This window comes from Austrofundulus limnaeus, unplaced genomic scaffold, assembly GCF_001266775.1.
Source record: "Austrofundulus limnaeus strain Quisiro unplaced genomic scaffold, Austrofundulus_limnaeus-1.0 Scaffold3, whole genome shotgun sequence".
Classification (NCBI taxonomy): domain Eukaryota; kingdom Metazoa; phylum Chordata; class Actinopteri; order Cyprinodontiformes; family Rivulidae; genus Austrofundulus; species Austrofundulus limnaeus.
In genome coordinates this window covers 7,875,146-7,889,189 of record NW_013952405.1, presented here as the reverse complement: position 1 = coordinate 7,889,189, position 14,044 = coordinate 7,875,146, and the positions used below count along the sequence as shown (strand labels likewise).

Here is a 14,044-nt window from a genome sequence, read left to right as displayed (position 1 = left end):
ATTGTTATTATTATTATTATTATTTTGAAGCAGTTCTGAGGCACGGTGGTGAAACATGAAATTGCTACTGTTCATGTTACTCAGCAGATTGTTGCTAGCTTACCAAAGAGTGAGTGAGTTGATGCCACCAGCCTTGCTTAACTGACCCTACGAGAGGTTGAGTGACTAAAGCCTTTCCTCTGCCTACATCCTCCAGAATGCTGTGCAGTTCTGGATCAGAGAAACCATCAATATTCTAGAGCATTTTTTCTGTTTGTATTGATATCATTATAGATTTATTGGCCTGCCCTAAATCAGAATCACTTCAGTTGACAGCAGGTGTGTTCCCAAAAACAATGAGTATTAAGATCTTAGATATTAATTATTAGTTTAAGGCTATGCACACTTAGACAAATTAAAATATTACTTGTATTTGTTTGTAGTCTTTTTCCTCAAGAACTGAATTTTTTTTCTTTTCAGTTATGATGTGAAGGATGTAAATTAGACGTTTCAAAATGATTCAGTGGTTTCAATTGTATTTTTCTTATATCACAAAAACCTGGTATTTTAAAAGCGTGCATAGATGTTTTGTATCCATTGTCACTTAATGTATTTTTTATTCTATAATCCATAGAATCCATCATCAGTCCATTTCATGAGTTTAGAGTCTGTTTCGAATAAATGTAGGGTTTAAAATATTGGCCTTTCCAATATACCTGTATTTACACAGCTTTTTGGAGGAAAAAATAGGATGTATTTTTTTTAGATAAATAAATCCAATTAAAACATCTCATACCTTTTCTGTAGCATCTTTATCCTCTGTTATGCATTACTTTAAAAAACATTAATGCCAACAAAATGGTAAAATGCCCAACTTTCATCACAGTCATGAACCATTATTTTGTGACATGAATCCGGTGCGAGACATCCACCTGTTATTGTATTAAGAAAAGCACCCCCCCACCAAAAAAAAAAAAAAAAGAATAACAAACAAACAATCGATTCTGATGCCCGAATGTCTGAACTTTGTCTTCCAGCATCGAGAAGGTGTCAAAGATCCCGTCTCCAGTGCTCATTATTCACGGTACGGAGGATGAGGTGATCGACTTCTCTCACGGCCTCGCCTTGTTTGAGCGCTGCCCCAAGGCGGTGGAGCCCCTCTGGGTGGAGGGGGCGGGTCACAACGACATCGAGCTTTACAGTCAGTACTTGGAAAGGCTACGGCGTTTCATCAACCAGGACCTGGCTGCACAGCACGCCTGAGAAACAAGCAGGCTCTCTGTGTTTGTATCTATGACACTGTGTGTTTGTGTGCGTTTGAGCTTGCATGTGTATGAAAGGGGGCATCAGCATGCTTGCGATGTGTGTGTGTATGTGTGTGTGAGAGAGTTATAGATCATCAGTGTGTCTTTACAGCAGCATACCTACAGGATAAAACAACAAAAAACAAAGACGCTGTAAGTCGTGTTTCCTGTTTTTAAAAGTGAGAAAATTTTGTAATACATCATTAGCTTTATACATTTGTACAGTGTTAATAAAACACTTAGAAATAAAAAACAAACGGATAAAATAATTCACCAGTTAATGTTGATCTGATTGAAATGGGGAAGTGAGTTTGTTTTGTCTAAGAAGGCACACAGATGTAATTTAGAAGCGAGTGGATGTTGGATGAGTGTATTAAAATGTGTGTGTGTGTGTGTGTGTGTTTTAATCTCTGTGGACCTGCGACGCCTCAGTGACGTTCGCACATGAGATTATGTGTGTGGGTGCAGACCGAGATGGACATCCTGACAACTTGGAAAGCTGCAAGCGTAGGAGGCTAACGGAGTCTTATCAAGTTGATCATTTTTAATTTGGAATACCTCCACAGCTTGACCAGCTCTCTCTCCAGTGGACAAACACGGGTCAAGCATGTGCTCCCTCCCTCCTCCTGCTTATTGTTTACCTTTTAAATGGACATCCCTGTGACTGCCAGGGCATCTCCCAAGTTTTTGTTCAGCTAACACTACTCTTTTTGTGGAGTTTCGGGAGGACACAGCTCCGATTTTTTTTTTACATCATTTCTTTCTTGGTAATCTAAAGACTGGTCTTGAAAACTTTCTCAAGCTTTGTACGACCGTTGGGTGTTTGAGACGTTCCCTCATTTTTATTTCTGATGAGTTCATCAAATGGCCAAGACTTTGTGTTTATTTCCACGATTCTTCAAAACCATCTCCCGTGAACAGCGTATCCGTTCCCCAGGATTGAGCTCATTGTTGTAGAATCTCAAGTCCACTCTGGGGTTTTCCCATTTTGTTTGAGTAACAAGACAGCGTCAGATCTTGAGCGCACTAACAGATGCTTTACAAAAAGAAGAAAAAAAAAGAGGTTAATCTGAAGGGATAAGTGAAGTTTTGGAAAAGACTGCAGTCAAGAAAATGACTGCAACCCAGAAAAAGAATTAGCCAAGCACATAACACCCCATAAATCCACTTCACGTCTGCTTCCAACTGTGAGCTGTGGAGTGCTTGGTTCTTATTTTTACCTTCAAACAGAGCCAGTTTTTTCCCCTCTCCTCTCTTTTCCATTCGTTTTTTTCTAGAAAATAACTGGTTGTCACTTCATCATATTGACACAAGTGATTGACCTTTTGTCCAAACTGTGGCATGGACAAACCAAAACAAAAAGCACATTTCTTAAACGTTAACCTACAGTTGTAAGTCTAAAGTTGGGAAAAGAAATGTTTGGATTTGGCTCTAAAAAATGAAGCTGTCTTTTCCCCATTTAATAAGAATCATGTTTTCATTTCATTTTGTTTGATTCCAAACTATCATCAGAAATAAACTAATACATTTTTTTAATTACGAGTAGCACTCATCACACGAGTCAGCCTCCTGTTTGCGTCAGCACATTTTCTGCTTCTTTTGTAAGTAATCCTGACTTGTTGGTTCTGGTGTGGGCACTAGGKGTGCWCCGATTTCAGTTTTCTGGCCGACCGCCAAAGTTTTAAAAAGCCTGACCTGCCGATACCATTTTTTTTATGACACAGTCAAGTGTTAAAAGGTCACAACAAACCTTCAATGTTCCAATCTTCTTTTATTGAATAAACATTGAAAAATACCCTTGAATCAATACAAACCTGTTTTAACTGGGAGTGCTCATGCAGAGCAAAAGGGGGACGGTGACTGATTCTCAGACCTTTGCTTAGGTCCAAGTATCGGCCGATCGCCGAGGAAATCGGCACCCGGCGATTCATCGGTGCAGCTCTAGTGGGCGCCTTAGATTGTTTCATAATTTCTGTGTTACGACTAAACGATGTGATTCAGATCTGGTGCCAGGACGGGACAGTGGGGCTCCCCTCTGTGTAGACCGCTGGTCTGAAGTGTAAAGTAGCTCTCTTATGGGTGGCAGCACGTTCCAATGTGTGACACAAGCCATATTTGAGCCTCTCACTGTTGGTGTGGTGCAGGCTCCACCACATCTTTGCACATCATTACACACACACACACACACACACACACTACTTACACATTTATATATCTATGTATATCAGATCAAGCATGAAAAGAGCAGGTCTTAAGTTCAGCACTATTGTACAAAGCATCCAAAGTGTAATAAGGGTATAAAATGTAAGTCTTTGTGTCTTTTTGTTTGTTTATTATTGACTTTGTTCTTCAGGCCAGAATCAAGTATATGAATTTTTCTGGGTGGATAACAGGTTATAGGCCTGCTGTAGTCCAAGAAGGTGCTCGCTGCTCAGGAGATCCATCAGCGTCGGGGGTAGTAGCTGTGTTTTATTCAAAGGGAACATTTCTTAACTATCACGGACCTGATTACTCCTTGTTTTTTTTGGAGGGTCTCTAAAAGCAGCCTAAAGGGGTTTCTGAACATCACTCACTTCCTGTCAGCTCCAGCAGGGAAATATTTCTGTTCTCATCCTGTACTTTGTGTCTGATGTTTTTTTTTTTTAATTTTTAAAATAATTGAAAAACCTTAAACCAGGAATCTGAGTCTTCTGAAGAATTTGAGAGAGAACGTGCCTCTCTGTGGAAGTAATGATGGACTTCTGTGTTTCCTGAGCTCATTGGGGACTAAGTGAAAACTTCTGGAACTACGTTTGAGTCATGGGGTTAAAAAATGGGGGTGGAAAGTTTCTGTTTTCTTGATGCACCACTAATGTTGGCATATATATTGTATCCCCTGGCCTTGAATGTGTTATAATGGGGTTGGGGGGGGGGGGGGGGGGGGGGGGGGGGTTGAGCAGTAAAAACTGTATGCATGTCTGTTGTGCTTTGCAGAGCAAATGACCGGATGAATTATTATCTATTGTGTAGTCTACGTGAGGGTAAAACTGAACACATGATACTAGAAAGCTCTTTTAAAGAAAAATAATAAAAAAAAGTGGGAAATTGATTTTTTTTTATCGCTGATACTAATTGATGTAATGTTGAGTTTTGTGCTAGAGTTTGAGTGTGATCAAATTGGCTGGAGGGTCTAGACATAATAGGTAGACTGTTTATATGGTTATTGTTCTTATCTATTCTATTCTTTGTATTATTTGTAATTTTATGTTGCTTTTTTGGAACTTAAAATATGATGTAATGAAGTTAATTCATGGACTGATTCTTGACCTTTTTATGGACGACAAAAATAAAAATCACTTCTGTATAAAACACGGAAATATTGGAGTCGTTTTTCAATAATGTATTATATTTTGTGTGTTTTTATAGTTTACAATTGTGAGCACATCATGCAAATGTGCCAGATATACTCCTACAGGGAAGTTTCCATTTAGCAGATTTTGTAAATCAGCTAAAAATGCAATAAATAAATAAAGCAAATGTAACAGGTATAAACAGTGTTTATTTGGTCAGAATAACAAGTGCAGAGCTATAACTTGTGTACGGAAATCATACAGTTGCACAATTACTAAAAAATCACAACTACACAAATAACACATTGTTCCTGTTTTTGCCATAAAAAACTTTTTTTTTAAGTCTTGTGAGTTGTTTGGCCACTTTATTGAAATCTAAACAACAGTTTTGAGACAAATCTGCAAAACATTTGTTAGGTGTGATCGCCCTCTGCTGGTGAGAATTGGTCACAAACTCGCTCATTCTCACAGTGAGATCATAATTAATACGGGCCTTCACATAATCCTGAAATAACAGATAAGTTCTTTTCTAGCTGAGTTAAACTTCAGTTTGCTCTCGTGGTTCCAGGCTGAGGTAATTCCCAAAAATGACAGCAGAGACTTCAGTAACTTTTTCTTGCTGAGATCAGCCGTTCAGTGTCCAAAGAAATAAAAACGCTCTCAGCAGGTTGCCATGAAAGAGAGTCTGCCTTCAGTTTCCTGCTGAACTGTGGAACATCCACCTTAATCCAGGAACTTAGTTTTCTTCTGAGAGGTGTTTGTGTTCAAAGCAGATGAAACAACGTCGTTTGAAAATATATTTTTATTTAGGGGTGCAGGAAGTGAGGTTTGGTGTTAAGACGCTGTGGAACAGTGCACAGCTGGTGGCTACGTTTCCTGGAACCTGAAAATATAGAAAAGAAGAAAGAGGAGGAGAGTGAGATTTAAAGAGAGCAACGGACTAAGATGTTGAAGGGTGCCTAGGACTAACATCAACTTTGAAGTAAGAGAAGAAAAATGGCTACATCTTAGATGTGTAAAGAATCAGAAAAACTGTTAAAGCTGCTGCTAGACAATTCCTGATGTCACTGAGAGGCAGACAGAAACACAAAAGACTAAAGTAAGCCTCAAACAGGCTGTGCAAAGGCAACACATCGCATTAAAAAATTCTTGAACTTTGAGCGTCAAAGATTAAAGTAGACATATGCTTTTAAAACCTTTTTCACATTTAAATCATTCACTTGGGGTCTACATAAAGTGGAACTGCACTGCTTTGGTCTGAGTACCTCCTTGTTGTAGCTCCACAAGCCCCTCACTCACCCCCTGTTCTGAGGCATGTCTGAGAGCAACTCGTTTTGGTACTGTCTCTTTAAATGCAAATGCTTCACGCCTCGTACCCACTCCAGGGAGGAGGCTGTGCTGCATCCAGGAAAGAACTTCCCAACTGAAAACCAGCTTCTGTGCAGGGATGCAGTCAGATTGTACCCAAATGTATGGCGTTCCATTTGTGTCAAAAAAATTTTTCTGTCTATGTAAGATGTACACTCCTGATCAAAATCTTAAGACCAGTCAAAAAAGTGCAAGAATTTGCATTTTACATTATTGGATCTTAAGAAGGTTCTAAGTAGAGCTTCACAATGTTAAAAGAAGAAATCAGTGCAAGAGACAAGAACCTTTGAGCAGGAAATTTTCTGAAAACTGCATTTACACTCAAACACAATTTTTTCAGCTGATCAAAAGTTTAAGACCATAGTCTTTAAAAGCCAAAAGCTGTGCAAAAATCTGGATTCCATGTCATTTTCTGTCAAGTCTTTACACTGTCAAGACCTCCTGATGGCAAAAGTAAAAAAGCTCACTGACTTTGAACGTGGTAGGATTGTTGAGCTGCATAAGCAAGGCCTCTCACAACGTGCCATCGCTGCTGAAGTTGGACGCAGTAAGACAGTCATTTTGCATTTTTTAAATGATCCTGAGGGTTATGGAACAAAAAGTCAAGTGGTAGACCCAAAAAAATKTCACCAGCTCTGAGCCGCAGGATCCGATTGGCTGTCCGTCAAGACACGGGACGATCCTCTACCCAAATTAAGGCCATTACTGGTGCTGACTGCAGCCCAATAACCATCAGACGGCATCTGTGAGAGAAGGGCTTCAGAAACAAAAACATCTTCAAAGGCCACGTCTTCTTCAACACCACAAAAYTGSCCGTTTGGACTTTGCAAGTGTGCACCAAACATGGGACATTGAAAGGDGGAAGAAAGTTGTCTTCTCTGATGAGAAAAAATTTAACCTTCATGGTCCTGATGGCTTCCAACGTTACTGGCATGACAAGGAGATCCCACCTGAGATGTTTTCTACACGGCACAGTGGTGGGGGCGCCATCATGATTTGGGGTGCGTTTTCCTTCAATGGAACAATGGAGCTTCAGGTTGTGCAGGGGCGTCAAACAGCAGCTGGCTATGTGGAGATGTTGCAGCGTGCATCCCTCATGACTGAGGGCCTCGTCTGTGTGGTAATGATTGGGTTTTTCAACAGGACAATGCTGCAGTTCACAATGCCCRCCTGACAAAGGAGTTCTTCCAAGAGAATAACATCACTCTTTTGGACCATCCTGCATGTYCCCCKGATCTAAACCCAACTGAGAACATTTGGGGATGGATGGCAAGGGAAGTTTACAAAAATGGACATCAGTTCCAGACAGTGGATGBCCTTCATGAAGCCATCTTCAATACTTGGAGCAACGTTCCCACTAGCCTCCTGGAAACACTGGCATCAAGCATGCCTAAACCATTGTTTGAAGTCATCAACAAGAATGGTGGAGCTACTCATTACTGAGTCCTGTTTTGGGGGGTTTTCGGGTTGGTTTTTTTTTAGCTATGGTCTTAAACTTTTGATCAGCTGAAAAAAATCATGTTTGAGTGTAAATGCAGTTTTCAGAAAATTCCCTGCTCAAAAGTTCTTGTCTCTTGCACTGATTTCTTCTTTTAACATTGTGAAGCTCTACTTAGAACCTTCTTCAGATCCAATRGTGCAAAATGCAAATTCTTGCACTTTTTTGACTGGTCTTAAGATTTTGATCAGGATTGGGATAGGTGATATGCTAAGTGATATGTTATGTCATATGTTATGTGTATATGTTAGGTGATATGTGTATACATAACATATCACTTAGCATATCACCTTAAAAATCCCATTACATATACATCTTACATGGACAGAAAAACTTATTTTGACACAAAAGGAACGCCACAGCCATCCACTCTGTGACCTGCTTCTGATATTTTTGCATTTTTTAGATTTTAGATTTTTAAATCAGTTTATTTCATAGGCTTTTTTAATGAATTCTTGTTCCACTCTAAGTTGCAGTAAACATCTATCTTTTTATCATCTTGTGTTTTAATCACAGTACACACCAAATCCTGGGTAACTTTTTTTGTTCTTATTTCTAAGGTTTGAATTGAAGTCCAGGTCACACTCCCAATGTCCACTTCCCCACATTCAGTCATTTTTGTAGTTTGAGAGCAGAGATTCGATTATCTAGCGGCACAGAAATGAGGAGAATAAAGCCGACAAACCGCAGATTCGCGGAATTGGTGAGTCAGAAGTCTGTGACCTCATTTAAAAGTTCTCCAGCAAATACTGTGACGCTATTGTTCAAAGTAGGTAACAGAATAGAGAAAACTGATCAAATTGAAAAATATGACAAAAACAGAATATAAAGATATCTATTCAACACTAAGAGAAACTAAAATCAACTTTTCTTAGAGACTCCAAGTACACAACAAAATGGATTTAAGGACCAAAGTGGATTTTGCGTTAGATGCCCTCTAATGGTCACAGTTTTTATGTTCCTACAGCGTTTTAAGTAGGTAATATGACAAGATTAAAAGACTTGTTTTGGCAAAAAAAACCTAATAGAAATCCCACTTTAAGAACATTTGAGAGAAATCTATAAATCCCATAGCAGCGAGTGACAAACTGGGTGCAAAAGGACAAATATGTTTTGGTGTATAATTTGTACATGTATGAAAAAACACTGTTTTCAGTTTGTTTGCAAATAAAGTTTAGACAACTTGAAAGTTAATGTGTGACTCGATCAACTGTTTGTCGAACATTCTGTGACAAAATCTCCAAAAATCACAAAATCTAAGATGTGTTGTGTAAAATATGTTAAAATACCAGTTCAGCCAYGAAATGTTCAGCTTTCTGGGACTCATTTAAGCTTTTGAATATGTTGTGATATATGCCAGAGGTACAGAGTGCTAAAAAAAAAATTCCCATTCAGTTTTTTAAATTCTAAATTCCATCCACCTTGTTATGACAAACTAAATATCACAGCACAGTATTCCTGATCGTGGTTTGATGTTCTGTTTTTCTGAAAACGTGGGTGCGTCCCTGCTTTGTACCAACATTTTTACTCTGATCGAAATGTTTTGTCTCACGCATCTTAATCTGGACGATCACAGATTTTCAGTGTTCCACACAAACGACTGTTCCAGGTGTGACGTGCAGACGTGYGATTAATTATCTCTTGACATCGCTGTAACAAACCAGCTGAACGACTCCACTTCTATCTGATCAGGTCGTGACTTTTAAACCAGTTTATATCATTATCTCACCCTTTTTTTTCCCACCACGCACACGCTTCCCAACAAATTACTGTTTTTATTTTCTTTTTGACTGCTTCTATGTGACCTCTCTATTTTTTTTATGTTGATGTGGCAACTCACTCTCTGGACAAATCAGACAGGGCCCCCAAAGAGCTCAGCTGCTCCTCCAGAGCCATGATCCTCAGCCCGATGTATCCAGACGCCAGCAGCAGCAGCAACATTCTGCAAGATTCCAAAACAAGTTCAATTTATTTCACGTCTCAGATCTCAGCCCTTTAAGTACTAAAAACACTGAATTTATCCCCGACCAGAGCTCTGAATTAAAACCTGAACATTTCTAGTGATAGGATATCAGTAAAGTGKATCAGGGCAGGGCACGAGTGAAAAGCTTGTCCATTATCAGAAAATGAAGGTTGAGATCTTTGTCTTTACTTGACAGCTTTGARGCAATCCAGTGAGTCAGCAAGCTAAAACCATACTGACAAAGACAGCATTTCAAGATGTTTAATGTTAATAATAAACTTCTGTCGTTGCACTACTGATATATTACCTCAGGTGCAGTAAGATTTGATGAAAATTCTAATTAGTATTTTTCTTTTTTAAAAAGTTATAATAAAATCTTATATGAACCACATTAAAAGAGAGTAGAATGAGATCAAATGAAAACCTTTAAGTCTATAAAGTTAGGTATTGTGTAAAGCAGCATCTATTATTAATATTACTAATACTACTATATGTTTATTACTAAATTAGCCAGAACACTACAAGAATGAAAGGATCTCTGTCTAAAGGACACAGACAATTAGGAGGCTTTTATTTTAGATACATGATTGTAACATTTTTCACATGTGCACAGGAGACTGAAACGTATCACTCCTGTCCTTTAATCCCTCCACTGGCTCCCTGTTCGCAATGAAATTAAAAATCCTCTCTTTTTCTGTCATTAGGACACTAAAAGGTTTTAGGCCTAAATCCGTGTCAGAATTACTGGTCAGGTGTCATCAGAAATCATTTTATTTAGTTAACAAAACCAAACAAGTTACAACATTTTTATTTTGTGCTGCTAATTTTTGGAACCAACTTGAAAACCTGAGATGTTCAGAACTTGTTGGTTTCTTTAAATACGGACTGAAACATTTGTTTACTGCAGCTTCACTTTATTTTATTTGTTGTAGTTCATTTTATTATTTGTTCATTTTATTTTATCTTGTTCACTTCTAAACCACCAGTATACCTTTCGACTAGTTGGGAATCAAGTTTGAGGGGGAACAAATCCTGCTTGTGTTGTGTTGGATGTTATTTGCAAATTCATCTGAGGAAATTGGAGCAAATTGGTCATTTTGACACATGTATGAACAGACCTAAAGCAGAGTTAACATTTGATTTATTTCTTTTTTAGTCATTTTTATTTTGTGACTCAGGTCAGAGTAAAGAATCAGAACAATAACATAGAAGAAGCAGAAAAAGAAATAAAAAAAAAAAAAAACCCTGAAAGATTCTCAAAAAGCCTGGAGAAACATTGACGAAACTTGTTTAAAAGAGTAAAAGATGTCGGACTAGGACTTTTGCACAGTGCTAAAATAATACTCACAGCAATATGTAGATGTAGAAGAGTACGCTGCAATTTTTAGCATCTCTGAAGAAAAACGACGTGATTTTTTCTGTGACCCTCCGAACCAGCAATACAGCTAAAGACAAACAAAACCATTGTGGGTCCATGCTGAAGCCTCCCTGAGGATCATGGGTAATTCATGCGTTCACACACCTCTGTGGTCTTCCTCTGGTAAGCTGCTTTTACGAGAAGAACTGCTTGTACCAGGAACTGAAAAAGCACAAACGTCTCGTTATATTTTGTGGTATTTATACGATACTTCAGTAAATGAATGAATTCTAGAATATATTTTTCTACCTTCACCCATCATCTGAAGGAAGCTGCTGTCTAAATCGATGCTGCACGAGTCCTGCTCTATGCCCTCGAAACTAGAAGAGCTGGAAATCTGCAGACGATATAAGTACACGCAGAACATTAATACCTTCTTGTATGTGTTTAATATTTCTTAAATACTGAGCTGCAAACTCACCGTGTCACGTACACCATCGATCTCTGCAGAGGAGAGCTGAGGGCTGCTGTTTTCACTTTCCTCCTATTTCAAACACAAAAACAGTTTATTAACTGCTGGGTGGGTATGGTTTACAGTAAAAAAATAAAAAAATACAGCACCTGTGATTGTGAACAAACGTTTTGAAGGAGTTTCAAACGATACTTTAAGTTCCTCACAGAGGCAAATAAATACTGAAAAAGAGAGACAAAAAAAGGTTAAATCTCGACAAACACATTCATTTTAACACAACCATAGCTTCCCACAGTTTTCATCTAGTTTTTGTGTTTACTTTTAACTGATTGGTAATACTTAAAAATAAGGAGGCTTTCTTTAACATCAAGTCATAAATGTTTACTCTGCCAGAAATTAATCTATAACTGCAATCAGTAAAAGTTACACTGAAGTAAGAAAATCACTGTTAAAATGAAGAAAATACACATAAAGCAGGGCTATTCAACTGGTGGCTCACAGGCCACATCCTGCCAGCAGATGGCTTCAGTCCGGCCTGCTGATGAGTTATTTTAAGTAAACAAATGAAAATTAATTTTTTTAGACTTGAATGACAAATATTTCTGTCAGAGTGGCAATCTTGTTATGTAGATCTATAATAATTATATACTGTACAACTCAATCTGCCTGTAAGCAACTTCATTTAATATAAAAATAGCTTTAAAAATTGCAAAAAAAAACATGTTCTTTGTTTTATTTTCAAATCGAATGCATTTTGAATTAAATTTTATAYCAGGAAAAGAAATTAAAAATAAAATAGAAGGTCTGAGCTGTTTGGTTAGAATTACCACGAATCATTACGGCTTCATTGCATCATCCCACATAGTAAAACTGATCCAGTTCTGGCCCACATGTCTGTATCTGAGCAGTAAAGCTTGAGCCAGATACTGTAAAGAACGACGGTCCTTTGGTGGCACCACATACACCAGATAACAACTGGGCCAGTGTTGGCACTGATCAGTTTTGTACCTCATATACCAAACCACSGTTGGGCCAGTTGTGCAATGCCACCTTAAAAACAGTGGCAACTTTTCCAGAACAGACCCACATCTAGTTGAAAAACCACTTTCCATGCCAGCAGTCAACTAGCAGTGCCAGCTTGACATCAGATCCAGTCCACACCTGTCTGCTATGTGGGATGTTTAATTGAGCTTCAAGCTTGTTTTAATTACTGAGTTATCTTTAGTTTTTAATTAAGGTTCTGTTTTCGTAGACGACTGAACACTTTACGTTACAGAACACGCTGCAGGGTCTGCAGTTAAGAAACAAGAAACACGTTGAATTCCTGATGGCGAGTCTAACCTTCTCACTGGAGGTTGTTATAGACAGCATCGGCAGAGCTGAGTTGTGTTTCTTGAGCTCCCTCACACTGGAAATGGGAATCACCACCTGCGATGTGGGATTTAAAGGGGATTTAATCTGGTTATTCAGTTTGAATTCTTAGACAGCATCGTGCTGCGTGAGAATTCATCCGGGTGTCGCCACACATTACCTTGGTTTCTTTGAGCAGAACAGACGAGTAGAAACACAAATGGTAGTCAGACACGAAGAGTTTTCCATGATAGAGCACTTCTCTCTGTAAGGAGCAGGTGAATACTACACACACACACACACACACACACACAGAGTCAGGTCAGAGATGTTAAAATAAGCCTTCGAGTGGCCGACAGAAGCACTTCTGTTGGATCGTTCACCGACAGGAAGTGGCTCAGCTTTTATTGCGGACCGCTTGGCTAATAAAACTATCAAGCAGTAAATAATGGAGCAAACAGCTGGATTAAAAAAGCAGGAAGTGAAGTTTTGCCTTTAATCAATATAAACAAACGACCAACAGAAGCCTCAACTCACCATATGTCAGACTTTCCCCCTCTGGAATCCCAGGAAACAGTTTGTGGAAGGTTTTATTATATTTTAGGAAGGCCTGCGGGTGGAAACCAGACATTAATTTTGTGTGTTTTAAGTAATTTATCTAAATCTAAACATGGTATTTACAGAAATAATTAATTTATCCCTTAGGAGCAGCTGAAAATACAAATCTTGAGCACAGTGCTGCTGTTTTGTTGTTATTTTTGCACGCATAGATCAATAAATAAGTGGCTTCTTTTCTCAGTCCTCCAGGACSTACTCATCTCACAGGAAGTGGTTCAACTGAAGGAAACAGGACTTTTTCTGATTTTTCAAAAACGTTTCACCAGGTCAACTAAAAAGTTTCTTCAGTTCCAATTGGTGGACTAAATGTTCCAGATTACAAATGCAAACTGTGATTATAAGGTGTCTTGAGGTCACATGAGTCACTGACCCAGCCCTCCATCATGTGGCTTGTTGTCACTCCTGGAATGTTTCCAAACAAACCAACATGTGGGATGTTTCCACTATGTTTCAAGGTTCGAACGTCTGAAAACTGAAAGCGTCCACACAATAAACTGGAACGTGGATGTTTACAAGTATTTCAGCTCAACGGTGTTGTTGGAGTTTTAAGATGTCAAGGAAATGAATAGTTTTCAAAAGTTGTTTTCACTAACAAGCTGCAGGTATGCAGAAACATACAGGTTTGTTCTGTCAGCTGGACGAAAGAAAAGCTAATGATTTACATGAAAATCAAACTTTATCTGAAAGCAAAGCTTGGAACTTTTCAAATACAAAGAATAGCTGAAAAAAACTAATGTAGGTTTAAAGTTTTTTTTTAAAAAGCCATAGTGTCAATATTCTTTACATTTTGTAATGTAGAATAATAG

At 38.4% G+C, this 14,044-nt stretch overlaps 2 protein-coding genes across 3 annotated transcripts in view; one reads left to right on the top strand and one right to left on the bottom strand.

The window, feature by feature from the left end:
- Window positions 1–3,670, top strand: part of abhd17aa (abhydrolase domain containing 17A, depalmitoylase a) — a 9,997-nt gene extending 6,327 nt beyond the window's left edge. Inside the window, exon 6 of the mRNA XM_014020854.1 lies at window positions 1,017–3,670. Coding sequence (XP_013876308.1) covers window positions 1,017–1,242 — 226 coding nt within the window. The 3' untranslated portion in view covers window positions 1,243–3,670. The remainder of the gene's footprint in view (window positions 1–1,016) is intronic.
- Window positions 3,671–4,960: 1,290 nt separating this feature from the next.
- LOC106526270 (GRAM domain-containing protein 3) overlaps window positions 4,961–14,044 on the bottom strand; it is a 16,838-nt gene continuing 7,754 nt past the window's right edge. For both annotated transcript variants that reach the window (XM_014020837.1, XM_014020842.1), the window contains exons 5-14: window positions 13,158–13,230; window positions 12,802–12,905; window positions 12,612–12,698; window positions 11,420–11,491; window positions 11,280–11,342; window positions 11,108–11,195; window positions 10,964–11,020; window positions 10,790–10,886; window positions 9,319–9,420; window positions 4,961–5,495 (exon numbers count right to left, since the gene is read on the bottom strand). In XM_014020837.1, coding sequence (XP_013876291.1) covers window positions 5,480–5,495; window positions 9,319–9,420; window positions 10,790–10,886; window positions 10,964–11,020; window positions 11,108–11,195; window positions 11,280–11,342; window positions 11,420–11,491; window positions 12,612–12,698; window positions 12,802–12,905; window positions 13,158–13,230 — 759 coding nt within the window. In that variant the 3' untranslated portion in view covers window positions 4,961–5,479. The remainder of the gene's footprint in view (window positions 5,496–9,318; window positions 9,421–10,789; window positions 10,887–10,963; window positions 11,021–11,107; window positions 11,196–11,279; window positions 11,343–11,419; window positions 11,492–12,611; window positions 12,699–12,801; window positions 12,906–13,157; window positions 13,231–14,044) is intronic.